The following is a 15,514-nucleotide window of genomic DNA, read 5'->3' as shown; positions in this document are numbered from 1 at the left end:
CTCAAACTTTCAATGATGTGTTCTACTAATATTGCTACATTCTCTCAATCCTTATGTTAATAAAGGCGAACTTGTCCTTTAACTTATTCCCTACAAGATTCTGAAACCCCCATGGACATCAGTCCACAGGTACAGTACCGGTTGACTGTGGGCTGCTAGCCTTGAACAAGCCAGTATTTCTACCACTGAAGGTGAATGATATCCCCACCTAACACTTCTGTACAGGTATACTGTCGAGAATCATAAACAATACACTTACACATACTGTAAAACACAATATTTTCGCGGCATGAAATTTTCACGAATTGGAGCCGATGGCCTTATTCGTGGTCAGAAATTTTTCGCGAGTTGCCTCTAACATTCAATGTGCTTTATAGTGTAGACAAAAACTTTCATGTGCATTCTAATCTCGCGAATCTTGGCGCTCGCAAAATTTGCGAAATTAAAATGAACACGAACATTCCTTGTTTTACCGCATACCATCTTCTGCAAGGCTTTTTCCTTTTTTTTTTTTTTTGGGGGGGGGGGGTCCATAATGCACTTTTACCATGGCAAAACTCTTCAAATCCTGCATAACTTTACATCTCAGTCAATGTGAGCCAAATTTCTTCGTAGTCATGTAACAACATGAGAAGAATTTCAATCTACACATTTTTTTTTTTTTTTCTGATTTGGGGGCCATAATGCACTGTTGCCACACCAATGAACTTTCCAGAGCTCTTGAAAAAAGTGTCTTGCACAACTTTACATCAAAATGTTCAAGTGTTAAAATTTCTACGAATGAAACAGCTATGCCGCACAGCAAAAAGTTACAATACAATCCCTAAACTTTAACACTAACAGCAGACTGGTTAGTCGTACTGTTCATCTACAGCTTCAGACAACAATGCACAGTATTGCTATATTACACTCACAGTAACAAAACAAAACCAAACAATTTAAATCAATACCATCCACCTGGGCAAAGATAACTAGCAAAGACAACAAGCAAATCATACCATCCTGCATATATCTTACTGTTTTTGATTATAGGTAAAATTTGTGAAAGACAAAGTATGGATGGTATAGTTGTTAAATCCATGTGGCTAAATCGGATACCTATGCCCATAGGAACTAGTGCATATCACATAATTTTTACAGAGTTTATTAGCCACTTTTGTCAGTCTTGCCTGATGCATGATACCTCTTTCGATTCTTTTTTTTTTCTTTTTAGTGACACATTGATCCACAAATACATGTGCATGCTAATAAAATCATAATATAGGCCACACAATTTCATAATTCATGCATAATTACAAGTACTGAAAGATGACGCCTTTTGATTTGTTTACTGCAATCATGGTTCATTAACATATTCATAAAGCTCATTTCTCAGAGTGTAGTGAATGATTCTGATGCCAACACAAAGAGACATGTGTGGGACTAGGGAGGTGGCACAAGAGGTGCATGCGGGGGAGAGAGTGGCATGACTTGTTTCTAGGCTCACACACAAAGCAGAAACACACTGACTTACGTCATCATGTTAGTGACATCATTGTTGTTTCTAAGAAACAGGGGAGCGAAAGTCACAAATGAGGGCATCACAACATTTCCAAGAACTTCAATTGATGTACTGATTTTGACATTCTCATCTTACAGAAACTACTTGCATAATAAGTATTAAGAAGTACTATTTTTCTTACCCCTTTGAAAAGAAAATGCAGTAAGCGATATATTGGTAGTCAACAGTTGTAATATTATTAAAGTACTTAAACTTTGATTCGAACTGTACTAAAAAAAAAAAAAAGAAAGAAGAAGACGAAGAAGTATATCTAGTATATGATATACTTCTTTAACTTATAGTGTACCATCTTTTCTTCAAAAGTCCCCCCACCCCCTTCCTCCTCCTCTATTTCTGCCTGGGTGTTATTTTTTTGAACACTTCTTTGTTTGTCTTTTAGTCTGTGTGACCTGATCTATTTGAGGTCCATTTACATTTCTAAAGCACCCTTCAGACACCATTCACTTTTAACTCTTAATAGCTTTTGAAAGGATGATGCCATTACACTGAAAATTGGTATCACCGGTAGTCATGAATAGAATACACATAAAGAGTGAGCAAAGTTTCAGCCGGAGTAGATAATCCCTTCAAAGAACACTGTAGTCCCGGTGAGGAGTTTTATATCCAGTGAGTTGTGTGCTTGTTTATCTGTTTTCTTTACCCCAAGTCCCATTCATGGCACAGTGCACTGCTGCATGAGATTACACACTTGGATAGACCCTAACCTTCAAAGCCCCTTTCTTCATCAGTAAACACTTTTCCAGACAGTGTACTTTCTTTCCATTATTTGGATGGGTTAAGAGAGCCAATTGGTATCAAGGCATATGTCATTAAAAAGCTTTAGAGTGTGGTCTTTTAGAATCTGTCCTTTACTATTAAAAAATCTGTGTCTGGCAACATTTTGATGCAGGGTCATATTAACCTGTTGAGGATGGGCTAATTTTGCCACAACACACATTTCCCATAGACCCCTGCCCGAGTAAACTTAGGACTCATCCTTAACGGGTTAAGTATACTCTCTATAGTCTCCAAGCTTGAGTAGAATGAAGTCATTTTTCAATGGATATCATTACTTACTCCTCATCATCAGACACTTGGTTACTGCCTGCAGAATGGGAAGAAAATAGCAAATAATGAATGAGCATAGATAAGAGCTACACTGTGATGCACTATAGTTATATACCATGTCCACAGAATGTGTAGCAATGCAATATCACACTAACATCACAGAGATTACTAAATGTTTCCTGTCTTTTTAGTACTGTATAACTGAAACTTAATTCATGGTATCTACATTGTAACTTGTACATGTACGTCATTTCAATATATTCCTCACGACTTTCGCAAAATCCTCACGTTAGAAACCTCACTTTGCATTGTACAGTCATTTAAATTCTTAATCAAGCTCACCCAATAGCAGCAGTTACATCGACAAAACTTCTTAACCCGCTGAGGACGAGTCCTGAGTATACTCGGTCAAGTGTCTATGGAAATGCATGTTGTAACAAAATCAGCCCGTCCTCAATGGGTTAAAGTTTAATTTAGAGAACTTTTTGAGAAGTTGGCTAATCTGTTCACACTGGAGGTGTTTTGCCAGTGTGACCGTGGCTAATGTATACAAGATTTATTATACATACATGTAGGTGGGCTTGAAATACCTCCCCCCCCCAAAAAAAAAAAAAAAACCAGCTTAATATTTTATAAATTCTTTGCTAAAACCAGTAGACAATCTTTTGATTCCAACATAAACAGTATGATAGCTTTATTTTGCTTAGTGTTCATGTCTTACCAGAGTGACTGTTCACCTCACTCTCCTGCACACGACTTTCAATGTCTGGGACTAACTGCAGTGCCTGCCTGTAGAACATCACAGCTGGAGGGTGAATAACAAGTACATAGAGGAATGAATAAGTTTTACTTATCTACTGGTCAGAAAACCCAAGTTTCTGTAAAAGTAATCACATGCAAATCTCAGAAGTGATCTTGGGGTCATCTGTCTCATTACATGGACATTGTGTACTGACTGTAAAGAAGGAAATTTTCACAGCATGAAATTTTTGTGAATTCGAGCTGACAGACTTTTCCGCGGCATTATATTTTTGCAAAATGCCACTGGCATTCAATGCATAATGTACACTGTAGTGTAGACAAGAACTTTCCCATGCACTTTAATTTTGCAAATCCTGGATCTCCAAAAATTTGTGAAATTGAAATGCATGCAAAAATGTCTGGTTTTACAGCATTCAGTTAGAAGGTAGATGGCACTGGTGAGTTTAACCCCTGGACTGATTTTTTTTTTTTCCTGCTTTTGTGTTTGGATGGCACAGAATACATACATGTAATGAGATCTCCAATACTGTAAAAGTGGAAATTTTCGCGGTGTTGAAATTGTCACACATTTCGCGCAACCTGAAACTAGCGCGAAAATAAAAGCATGCGAATATTTTTGCTTGCCATATGTTCCAGTAGTTGATGTCTTGATTCCGCTGAATTAAAAACATGCAAAACTCTTCTTACCCTGCCAATAGCGAAAAATTAGTCGCGCACAAATATCCCCTTTTACAGTACATGCTTCCCTCTTGGCTACCCAATCAGTTCTCTCTGGACAGGTCCCAGGTGCAGAAATCACTGCAGGCCTAGAACTTGGGTGCTGCTCCTCTTCTTCAATGTTTGGGGTTGGCAGAACCAAGGAGGTACTGGGCAAGACTAGTACTAGTAGTACCTCGTTGGTAGCCCTGGGCACAGGCCAATGTATTGTACATGCCAAGTGAAATTCTACAGTGTTGGGATGGGGCTCTTATCTATGGACAAACTTTCCTCTCTCTTAAATTCCAGGTATTGTTGTGAGGGAGGACCGCAGTTGTCACACATTTCGCGCAACCTGAAACTAGCGCGAAAATAAAAGCATGCGAATATTTTTGCTTGCCATATGTTCCAGTAGTTGATGTCTTGATTCCGCTGAATTAAAAACATGCAAAACTCTTCTTACCCTGCCAATAGCGAAAAATTAGTCGCGCACAAATATCCCCTTTTACAGTACATGCTTCCCTCTTGGCTACCCAATCAGTTCTCTCTGGACAGGTCCCAGGTGCAGAAATCACTGCAGGCCTAGAACTTGGGTGCTGCTCCTCTTCTTCAATGTTTGGGGTTGGCAGAACCAAGGAGGTACTGGGCAAGACTAGTACTAGTAGTACCTCGTTGGTAGCCCTGGGCACAGGCCAATGTATTGTACATGCCAAGTGAAATTCTACAGTGTTGGGATGGGGCTCTTATCTATGGACAAACTTTCCTCTCTCTTAAATTCCAGGTATTGTTGTGAGGGAGGACCGCAGTACCATAACAATTCCCAGTTTTGCATTGATGGGCATCACTGCTATGGTTAAAGACCATGGAAAATCACTGAAGTAGATGAAACTGGAGTGCTACTATAAGTACCACAGCAATAGCCTCCATCCAGGAAGAATGCCTCTCAGTTTGCTGAGCTTCCTGAAATTATCTTCTAGAAGTACCATCGGAAATGTATTTCACAGATTACCTATCTGATACAGAGAATCACTCTTCATTTTTAGAACCTGCTGACGAGAACAAAATTCCGACCATAACAAGTAAATTGCAGAATAGTTGTTTTGGGGTTTGTTTTTTGTTTTTTTCTGAAGGAATAGGTGGAATCAGTTTTAAACCCCATTAAACAAAGTATGCCATGCATTCTTAAGCCTTTCACCCACATTTGTTCCACTTTTTAAACATGTTTTTCTTTTTGTTTGTTTTTTTCAAAAGAGTATGAACAAATAACATGAACTGTACCAGTGATTCTTATCTATAAAAGTGGTAAACCAGGGAGGTGCTAGAGAAGGAGAGACAACTACTGCTCTCCTTTGAAGTCATGCGCGGCGCCGCCGAGAAGTTATGCGTTCAGCTACAGGTGTTACCCATGTGCTTTGACAAAAGAGAGCATCAATAATCAGGACTAGCGCTCTCACATCTAGAAATACTTGCCCCTACTGCAATTCGCTCTCTCTTTCAATGTGATGGCAACAATGAATTTGTGTAACTTGAATTGAAGCAGCGAACCAAAATGCAGTGTAAAACTAACAATTTTAACAGCAAATAGTTTAAAAGCACGCTGGAATACGCTTTAGTGGAGTACTGTATTTGAAAGATCAAAATATCCCAGATTAAAAGATAAAAAAAACTAACATGCACAATTATGCCCATTATAGAAAAATATTAGGTTTTTAAGAGGGCCTAATTTTCATTTCATTTTGATTTGCGCATTACGAAGAAACTAGAAATACATGTTTATAATATTGAATTCTTTCCTAAACTATTCTAAATCAATTCGAGTATTTCATTTAAAATCTTACGGTGAAATAAAACTTGCAATTCAACGAAAGGTGAAATGCGTTCTTCGTCTCCGAACTTCGTCTTGCAAACCAGAGCGGCGCCGAGCATGACTTCAAAGCGTAATGGAATGCTAGACATCCCATTGTAACGCCTTGAACCCAAACATGTGTTTGCATGAATTACGAAGAGTTGCCACTCCATCTCTGTAACACCTCCCTGGGTAAACCAAACTGCTTTAATACCAACTTTCACCCACTTTTATTGCCTCCAACTCCTTTGAAAGTGCTGGAGTGTTCAGTGTTCAATGAACTATGAAAATTCGTTGATGCATTAGCTTGATTTTCAATACCAAAGAGAAGTTTGGTTTTCATCCCATACACTTGATGGAACTTTCATTGAAAATGCATGCAGCTGCAAACAGCTGAATTCTTTTGTGGAAGAAAAGGCTTTCACTTACTCCATACAATGTACATTGAGACTTCAAAAGTCTTTGGCACACTCAATCACATCACAAAATTTTGCATTAAAAAAAAAAATAAATGCATACAGGGTATTACAAGGCCATGCCCTTCTAGTGGTTCACAAGCCACATAACATACAATCCAGGGATGCACACTAACCCATTTCTTCTACTGGTCCAACCTGTCTGTAGGACCAGTAGGTACCCAGTTTTTCTATTTCATTACTGGTAAATTCCTGGAAAAATTACTGGTCCAACAGTGATTTTTACTGGTCATCAGCGTTGTATAATCATGAACAAATTTGCTGAAGCCTGCATGTTTGACTACATATCCTAAACTAGAAAAGCACTTGGAGATTGCAGACTTCTGCAAAGCAGCTCATTTCCACTCATACATGCATACTAAAAATTGCCCTACTTAACAATGATATTGTGTTCCAGGGTCTATCTCATGAGCTTACTGCATTCTCTGCCTTGAGTACATGCTCGTTCATGAACTATTAAAAATAAACTGTGATTTTACTGGATGTTTTATTGAATTTTATTTGATTAAATAAAAATCCATGTCACACCAATGACATTACATATTTACATGTACTACAAATAGTGGCTGCTGAAAAAGGCATGCAAAAAACAAACAAACAAGCAAACATAAACACAAACCATAAAAAAAAACAAATAAAATACAATTTAAAGGAAGATACCTGAAATCTGGTCTCTCGGTTGCCAGTGCTGATACAACAAAATGCCTAATATGCCTCATGGTATTTAAACAGTTGATTGTCTGACATGTGTAATGGTGCATTACAATGATGAATAGTATTTACTTTCATACAACAACTGGGTGCTTTGTTTACTTCTTCCTGGCTACATCTTAATGTTCAGTAAAACATGGAGGTTCTTACCTTCGTAAACTTTGCCAATTCTCTCCAGTCTAATGCCTTGCTGGAACAGATATTTGGCCTATAAACATAATACAGAGAAAAAAAGATCAACAACATTTCCTCCAGTATTTTATCCTTATAAGACTCAAATGCCTGGAAGGGATAAAAGTTCTACAGCTTATCAAGTGCATTGTACAGCCTTTGTAGAAATGCTCCCATTGATTTCACTATTCCATTCTCCACATCTAATTCATGTAGCCGAATCCGACATTGTATGAACGCCTTTTCCCAAAACGATATCAATATCTCCTTGGACAGAAATAATGTAACATGCAATGTAACTTTGTATTTTGTTTTATACATTCTTATGGCTTTTTTTAGTCTAATACCCTGTCTTCACAATCTGCATCCAGAAGTTCTTCGGATGTTCTCGGGAGACGAATCACAGGGTAGTCATTGGATAGAAAGTAATCACTACATGAGGAGAGTGAAGTCTGCATAATCTTAACAGCCATTGCTTGAAGAAAAAAAATGACACAGGAAACAGATAAACACCAAGAACACAAGCTCAATGTCATAGCTTTTTGTACATAGATGACATTAGAAAATATGGTATGTGCCTGAAAAGCTGTAATAAAGGCTTGCGACACTGCACATACTCCAAAGTACGGTCAATATCGACAATTCATAAATATGCAAAGTGCCAATTTCTTGGAATACAATGAGAAGGAAAATAACACGAACAAAAATATGAATGAAAAAACTAAATATGCATATTGTGGAGATGAAGCTTTTTAGTCAGTAACTGCTAATTAATATTTCAGACATTGCCTATATAAAGGTACTATTAAATTGTGTATGAAGACATCATGTAAGAATATGATGACTATTGTTGTCTAGATCGTAGACAATATATTCTCAACCAAGAATTCAAAATGTTATTTGTACGAGATCATACATAAATTAACCTGGTCTTGGGACTAGTGACCTCTCTCACTAACATTTCAAACCCTTTGGATGGATCATACTGAAAGTTTCCTCCCATGTGCAGTGTAGGTCATCTTAGTATAATAATGGTAATTTGCAGTGTTACTTGGGCATCAACCAGCAATGATAAGTTGTTAATTCTCTGACAATAAACACAGTAACAGTCAGCGACCATAGCTTTTCAGCCCATCAAAACCAAATACATGTTGTATTTTACTGAAATTGTCAGAGACTGACAACTTATCAGGGCTGACAATTTTAATGACATGGTGCCCAGGTTGCCAGTTTTTCTACAAATTTTGTGAGAAGTATTGGGAAGTATTGAGAAGTATTGGGAAACAGAGTGAGAGATACTAAAATAATGTTTATCAGTGGAATGCAGCAGCTCAGGAAATTTGATGATACCAAAACACAAATATTGATGATCTGCAACTTTGGCCAATTTTCATTGTGATTGGTCATAAACAGTTATGCAATGCAATCTTAACTAAATTAATATTTTGAATGGTAAAATACACAAAATAATGTACTTGAATATAATCGTGATGAACTGCACCTTTTCTTCAACAGACTCTGTGCGGAGAGAGGATATCTCAAATTCATTCGCGACCTCTGGTGAGGGACTGCTGTTGTTCGTTGCAGTCTGGCTGCGCGACAAGGAAGCGCCGTCTCTCCCCTTCGACGATGCCGCCTTGCTCAGTTCGGCGGCGGTCATCGTCACAGTTGACGTCGGGGAGTGCGTGGCCGCTTGCTCCCCGCTGAGCTCTTGGCGCCACTGCTGCCGGAAGTTTGCCAGTTGCTCCTCGAGACTGAGCGGCGAGGCCGGGGTGTGCTCCTCGTTTTCGGTGTCGAGCCCTTCCAGCTCCAGCATCTCGTCTGCGTCGGAGTCGTCGTCGCCATCCAAAACAGGAACAATCAAGTTCTCGTTTGCCTGAACGAAAGTTGGATGCAAGTGATGCCATTTTATATACACTCTTAACCAGTATTGTGCTTTATTTGTTGACTGGCATGCATGCTGGAGTGCTTTGTTTACCAGTTCGCACTGATAACTAGATCTTATTGTCAACAAAGATCCTACACACTATAATATGGTCAACTCTCCTGATTTTACACGGCCGCTGGTGAAACAGAAGTGGCTACTGCCCTCTAGCATTGAGCGAGTATAGATCGAACAAGCGTTCGCCTTTTGCAAGTGTAGCGACCTGCAAGCGGAGCTGAGGGAGCTACATATGTGCGAGTCTACCGCTCGCTGTGACCGGGAGGTGAGACAAAAACTCGCTGTGCACAGTCTTTTGGAAATCAAAATAATGATAAACCTGCTGATGGTTTGGTGTACATAGCTATTGATGCAGTTTAATGCAATGCACCAATTCTTTGAATAGGTTTACTCATGATTCTTTACAGAAAATTCCTTCTTTCTTGTCTTAACCTGTCTTGGTCCTACACAAACATATCGGAAAAGTAAAGCTCACCTGGAAACTTTACCTGCTCAACACTAGTTGGCGCACTCCTTAAAAATCCCACAATTCCAAGTGGCAGCTTTCTCTTTTCGACGGAGAGTTGACCATCTTACGTAGTGTGTAGGATCTTTGCTGTCAATGACTTGAGATTACCTAAGCCCACTAATCCCTCTGTCATCTTGGTCTAATCTGTTGGACTAGTGCACATTGCTACATTAGGCACCTTGCTATATCTGAGTGGGCCTGCTTTCAAATATCAACTTTAAAACTAGTTCACAGTTGAGGGAATAGGAATACTGAGTGATGATGAAAAGGCTCTACAATTTAAGCATCTATCTTGACATGTTTATATTGTACAACAATATTTTTACAGAGAATGAGACATCAGGGGCCCGTTGCATAAAAGTTACAATTATGGTAACTTTGCCATCCAATTGTAACTACCATGGTAACAATACTTAACAGCCAATCAAAATCAAGAATTCCATGGAAGTTACCATTGGATGGCAAAGTTACCATAATTGTAACTTTTATGCAACGGGCCCCAGTATGTCATAATGGGGATATGACGTACAGGTGTATGTAACAGATAGTGCAAAGGGTAAGTGAAACAGTTAATGACATTCAATTTTTCTTCTTGTCTACTGGTAGATGTTTCATACTGATATATGAATTAGGTTGTTTACACTTACCATGCAAAGAGTTTTATGTCTGCTTTTTAAAATCATTAGCACACAATGATTTTTTTTCTTTTTTTTTTCTCAGCTTTGTATTGCCTCATAGTCTTCCCTTTATAAAAAAAATAAAATAAAAATCATGGTTAGAGCAGGGACTAGCTCGACAATCACTGCACAGGAGGAAACAGGATCCTTTAGAAGACTCTCATTTCTGTGCAGGTCTTGTTGATATGCTACATCAAACTCACTTCCTAACCCAGACACTCATCTTTTCTACAGCTAGAATTGCAAGGATGTCAGTTCCAAAGCCTGATGTCCAAATGAAAGAATTCATGGTTTAAAGGACAAGTTCACCTTCATAAACATAAGGATTGAGAGAATGCAGCAATATTAGTAGAACACATCAGTGAAAGTTGGACAATCGATGCAAAAGTTATGAATTTTTAAAATTGTTGAGTTGAAACCGCTGGATGAGGAGACTACTAAGGCTCATGATGTCATATGAGTACAACACTATAAAGAAAATGTAAAGAAAATTCAACATATTTTCATTTTTTACGTATAATAAAAGAGCACTTGACTTGCCTCTTTCTAAAGGCAATGGGAATAATATTATCCATAACATATGCCAGTAACGAGCCAAGGGGATGTGTACTTTTTTAAAAAGATGAAATTTTGTGAAATTCTCTTTATACTTTCCTTATTATTGTTGTACGCATGTGACATCACACACTGCAGTAGTCTTCTTATCCAGCGGTGACTGCACAAAAACTTCAAAAATTCATAACTTTTGAATGGATTGTCTGACTTTCCTCAAACTGTCACTGATGTGTTGCCTGTACAATAATATTGCTACATTCTCTCAATCCTTATGTTAATGAAGGTGAACTTGTCCTTTAAGTTACACTAGTTCAGTTTTTCCTAATTTTGGTGATATTGCAATGTACACCTTGTATGTTGTACATGTATGCTAATACGGAACCTCTGGGGGAGTACTGTACGAGCTGAAATTTTCGCGGTGGTTTTATTTTCACGAATTTCGCGAATCGCCTTTGAACCGCGAAAATAACAACACGCAAAAATAACAACGCGCGAATAACTAAGTTCAGGTAGACCCACGCAACCGCGAAATTAACAACACGCGAAAATGTCCTCCAAGTAGCAATTCGCGAAAATATCTGTACGCGAAAATTTCAGCTCATACAGTATCAATACAATGTACAAATGTATTACCCTGAGTAGCTAGCTTCTATTTCACTTCAAAGTTCCAATCGGGAAAGCAAAGACCTTTCTTGTGTTTTTTTTTTTTTTAATTCACAATAAATTCATTGTCACCCCAATTTATGGGAGAGGTTGTGAAAGAAACTTTTCTGCCGTTTAAAATCACCCAACAACACAAAACCATATCGGTAGAAATCATGTATGTAAAGCCAAGGCTGTAAGCAATATAAAGCAATACTCAATAGACATGATGCCCTCAAGATGAATCTTTGATTAGTTATACATGTAAAGCAACTCTTTTCAAGCTAGCATCAGTTAACGAGCAATATCGGGTGCACACTTTAATTGCACTAGCTTCTAAGTTCAAGCTGATCACTAGATTTACAAGTACTACCGCATTTAAAGGCACTTAAAATTTACTTGTATCACTGCGCACCTTAACGTTAGACTTCGGTACCGTTCGTTACTGAATTTACATCAGCAAAGGCAGGAACTCCAATCCACTATGCATTACAACTAGATATCGTGTATATTTCACATAAATTTTCATATCTAAAGCCTACAACTAACTTACAAACAAGTAGAGTGTTACACTAGTACTATTGCAGTGCTAACTTTCGAGGTAATTCTAACGTTAAAACCAGTAGTCGACCTACGTTTGTGGTAGCATGCACATGTTTCAGTGCATGGGACTGAAGGAATGGACGCATGACGGGGAAGCTGTACCCTTTGAACTTCCCGAGATATTTGCAGAATATTTTCCTTATCAGACCTCATCAAGACAAAAATCATGCATTTATGCAAAGAAAAAGTAATTACCATCATCAAATCTCGCCTCCGGCCGTCATTCAAGCCTCCAGTTCTCGGTCAGTGTAGCGAATTACGGTGCCAAATTTGAGTGCTTTCGAGACTGCGGCCATCTTGAGCTTGTTTACACAATAATCTTCATGGAACGAGATTAATGATGGATCTGACGTTTGATTGCGCAACACAGCTCACCGCGTCGCACGGTACGGTGCACGTAGGACGTGAACTTCCCAGTTCCCAAGGTCTCTAATAAAAACGACGCACCCTGGACAAATTAGGTGCGGCTGAAAATCTCTTTGGTGTGGATAAAGGTCTAAATGCAGAGCAGATAACTTCACCTCGAGGCATTTACTGCATACATACGTGATCACGGGGAGCATCTGCAGCACCCAGTAGAAGGACATAGGGGAGGGTGGGGCTCCGTGGGGCTCTCACCGGAGATGAGATGAGGAATATTGACAGGGCTGGGAACTGCTCAAGGCATTAGAAGGAGGGGTGCAGAAGGTATCGAGGAAAAATTACATTTAGTAATGTGTATGTGTGTGTGTGTGGGGGGGGGGGTGGGGTGGTTAAGCGGAAAGATGTAGATGGAGTTCAGAGAAGATGAGGGAATTATGGGGTAGAGGGGGTGGAGCTGATGAGGGGGAGGGAAGGAGTGCTGGTAGTTAAGGGAGAGGCGGGAATGAGAAAGGAGAGAGAAAAGGAGATGGAGAGGGGGAAGATGAGGAGAGGGGGAGATGAAGGGTGGGGCGATTGGCAGAGAAGGTTATAAAATAAACTGGAAGGGGAGGAGCGAATGGTAGAGAAAGATCTGGGGTATGGTGGCAAGTGGAGGGAAAGATGATGGAGTAGAGATCCGAGAGGAGGGAGAGGTATTTAAAGGGAAAGAGAATGACAGAGCAAAGGGAGGGGAGGGGGTGAAGAGGAAGGGGCGATCAAAGGTGGTGGAAGGAGGAGTTGAGTGATAGGATGTTAGGAAGGAGAGAATAGGAGGGTTTGGATCGAAATGTCTAAAGGAGAGGATGATGAGATGGGGCAATAGAGAGAGACACGAGGAGTCGGAATGGGGGGGGGGAGGAAGCAGAGAGGGAGGGAGGGGGACTCTTGAGCGGGGAGGAGCAGAAAGCAGCTGAAGATGAGTTAATGGATGGGAGAGCAGGTCCTGGATGTTGGGCGAGTCGGTCGAAGGATAAAGGATGAAGCTGCGATGTCAATGGACAATCATTCATCATTAATGTTCACAAATGGTAATCATGTCATGCTATTTGTGCGTAGACTTATCTTGCGGTCTGTGTTGTGTCTAATCGGCGCAACCCTGAATTAAAAATAGCCAAGCATGGCACAATACTCATAACACAATCCCAGTTGAGACAATAATACCTCATGTCAGTTTTGAATCTTCCATCTTAGAGTCTTCTTTAACCCGTCAATGAGATAATTATGCACAGCATGATACCATCTTCATAAGGCGGTATTATTGCAAGAAAGGCCTATGCAAGATAATTAACATTTTCACTGATACCACAACTGACAGGAATATACCACTTACACCTTTCCAGTATAATAAAAAGATAATAAAAAGAAACTTGTTACACGTAGATGGTGGTTTGTAAAATGTGAAAGTGACAATACAGTGCACTCCCGTTATAACGAAGTCAGTGGGACCAGTGTTTTTCTTTCGCTGTATCGAATACCCGTTATAGCCCAACAGCACAGTGCGTGAACATGATAAAGATGGTACTTTTAGGATCTGAATTTTTGCTTTGTCGTGTTGAGAATTTCGTTATAAGCGTGTTAGTTATGACGAGATTGCGCTGTATAATACACGAATTACAGTGTAATCACGGTGGAAAGAGATACCAACACAATGTAAATATCTTTATCTCTTCATGGCCTGTCTTCTTTGATGCATCCCCCTTTCCTGTCTTCACGTATATGGCATTTCTGGTCAATTACTTCCCCATTAAAGGTACTGTTTTTTTTTTTTTTTTTTTTTTTTTTTTTTTTTTTGAGCAGTGATTAAAAAAAATGTTCGAGATATCACATTTGTATGTAGGTAAGTTGTATCACAAAACATCCTACCATATAAAATTTTTGTAATAAAGCCTGAAATATAAGGAGATATCACTACTTTCCCCTGCTAAACCATAAAAGTAGACGGTTTAGTCTAGAAACATTTTTATTATATACTAGTGTTCACTTACTCCTTCTTTTGAACTGTTTTGAAGCACCAAAGCTGTTTTTTTTTTCCATCTGCAAATGGTAAATGATACATTTAACCTTTGTAATTGGCTTCACTATTCTAAGTTCTCTTCTCTGTTCTCGTTCTCCCAGCTTCATCGCTGTCTGTCTAATACTAGTACATCTCTCTCAAATGACTCAGGACGTTGATACACGTATTAACTTTGGAATGGAATCGCTATCCATCACCAGTAGATGGCGCTGATCATTGCACGTTGCCTTCGCTGCTCCTGACGTTGGGAAATAATAAGTAATTGGCGTCTCGGACATGTCCGATATAATGGAAACAACCATCCGATCATAGCTCACGAGGTAATCATCGCACGCATCTGTGACAGCATATCAAATTATTATTGCAGACGAGTCTAGCAAACGAGCTAGGCCAACATATAGCTTAATTTGAAATAAAGGGAAAGCGGTAGGGGGCTGAATCGACTTGGACTGCATCTATAATACTAGGCGATGAAAAGTGGCATATGATATCTATCACAGTGCCGTGGCAGCTGACAATTCAATCTCTGTAGCATACAATTCTTGATGACTACACTGACGAAAGATATAGAATTCTCTGGATCATGATATATGTTGATCATTTGATCATTACGATTATTAGATATTTTGTCAGACACTGGAAATTCTGTCAAATCCTTTGATTTGCAAAAAAAAAAAAAGTTTCATTACATAAGTTACTTCAAACCACTTTGACTGCTGCAGTCACGTACAAGTGACGTAGGTAAAGTTACATCCGAATGTTGTCGATTGTCTACGCTGCAGGAAATAAAGGGACATAATGGCTGCCATTAATGATATCGTAGCAAACAATGAAAAGATTTCGCACGACTCTCTTCTTTTCTCTGAATCCTTTGACTCTAAGTGAAAAGCCAAACCACATT

The 15,514-nt window shown here is 39.1% G+C and overlaps 1 protein-coding gene across 2 annotated transcripts in view; it reads right to left on the bottom strand.

Annotated features, from left to right (window-relative positions):
• Positions 1 to 12,497, bottom strand: part of LOC140240322 (F-box only protein 9-like) — a 37,025-nt gene extending 24,528 nt beyond the window's left edge. Inside the window, exons 1-6 of one of the 2 annotated variants that reach the window (XM_072320104.1) lie at positions 12,393 to 12,497; positions 8,772 to 9,146; positions 7,250 to 7,307; positions 3,330 to 3,413; positions 2,618 to 2,645; positions 1,514 to 1,543 (exon numbers count right to left, since the gene is read on the bottom strand). In XM_072320104.1, coding sequence (XP_072176205.1) covers positions 1,514 to 1,543; positions 2,618 to 2,645; positions 3,330 to 3,413; positions 7,250 to 7,307; positions 8,772 to 9,146; positions 12,393 to 12,398 — 581 coding nt within the window. In that variant the 5' untranslated portion in view covers positions 12,399 to 12,497. The remainder of the gene's footprint in view (positions 1 to 1,513; positions 1,544 to 2,617; positions 2,646 to 3,329; positions 3,414 to 7,249; positions 7,308 to 8,771; positions 9,147 to 12,392) is intronic. The other variant, XM_072320105.1, reaches the window with a different exon arrangement.
• Positions 12,498 to 15,514: the final 3,017 nt, after the last annotated feature.

This window comes from Diadema setosum, chromosome 16 (assembly GCF_964275005.1).
Source record: "Diadema setosum chromosome 16, eeDiaSeto1, whole genome shotgun sequence".
Classification (NCBI taxonomy): domain Eukaryota; kingdom Metazoa; phylum Echinodermata; class Echinoidea; order Diadematoida; family Diadematidae; genus Diadema; species Diadema setosum.
Note: the sequence above shows the minus strand (reverse complement) of the source record. Positions and strands in the feature narration are given on the sequence as shown.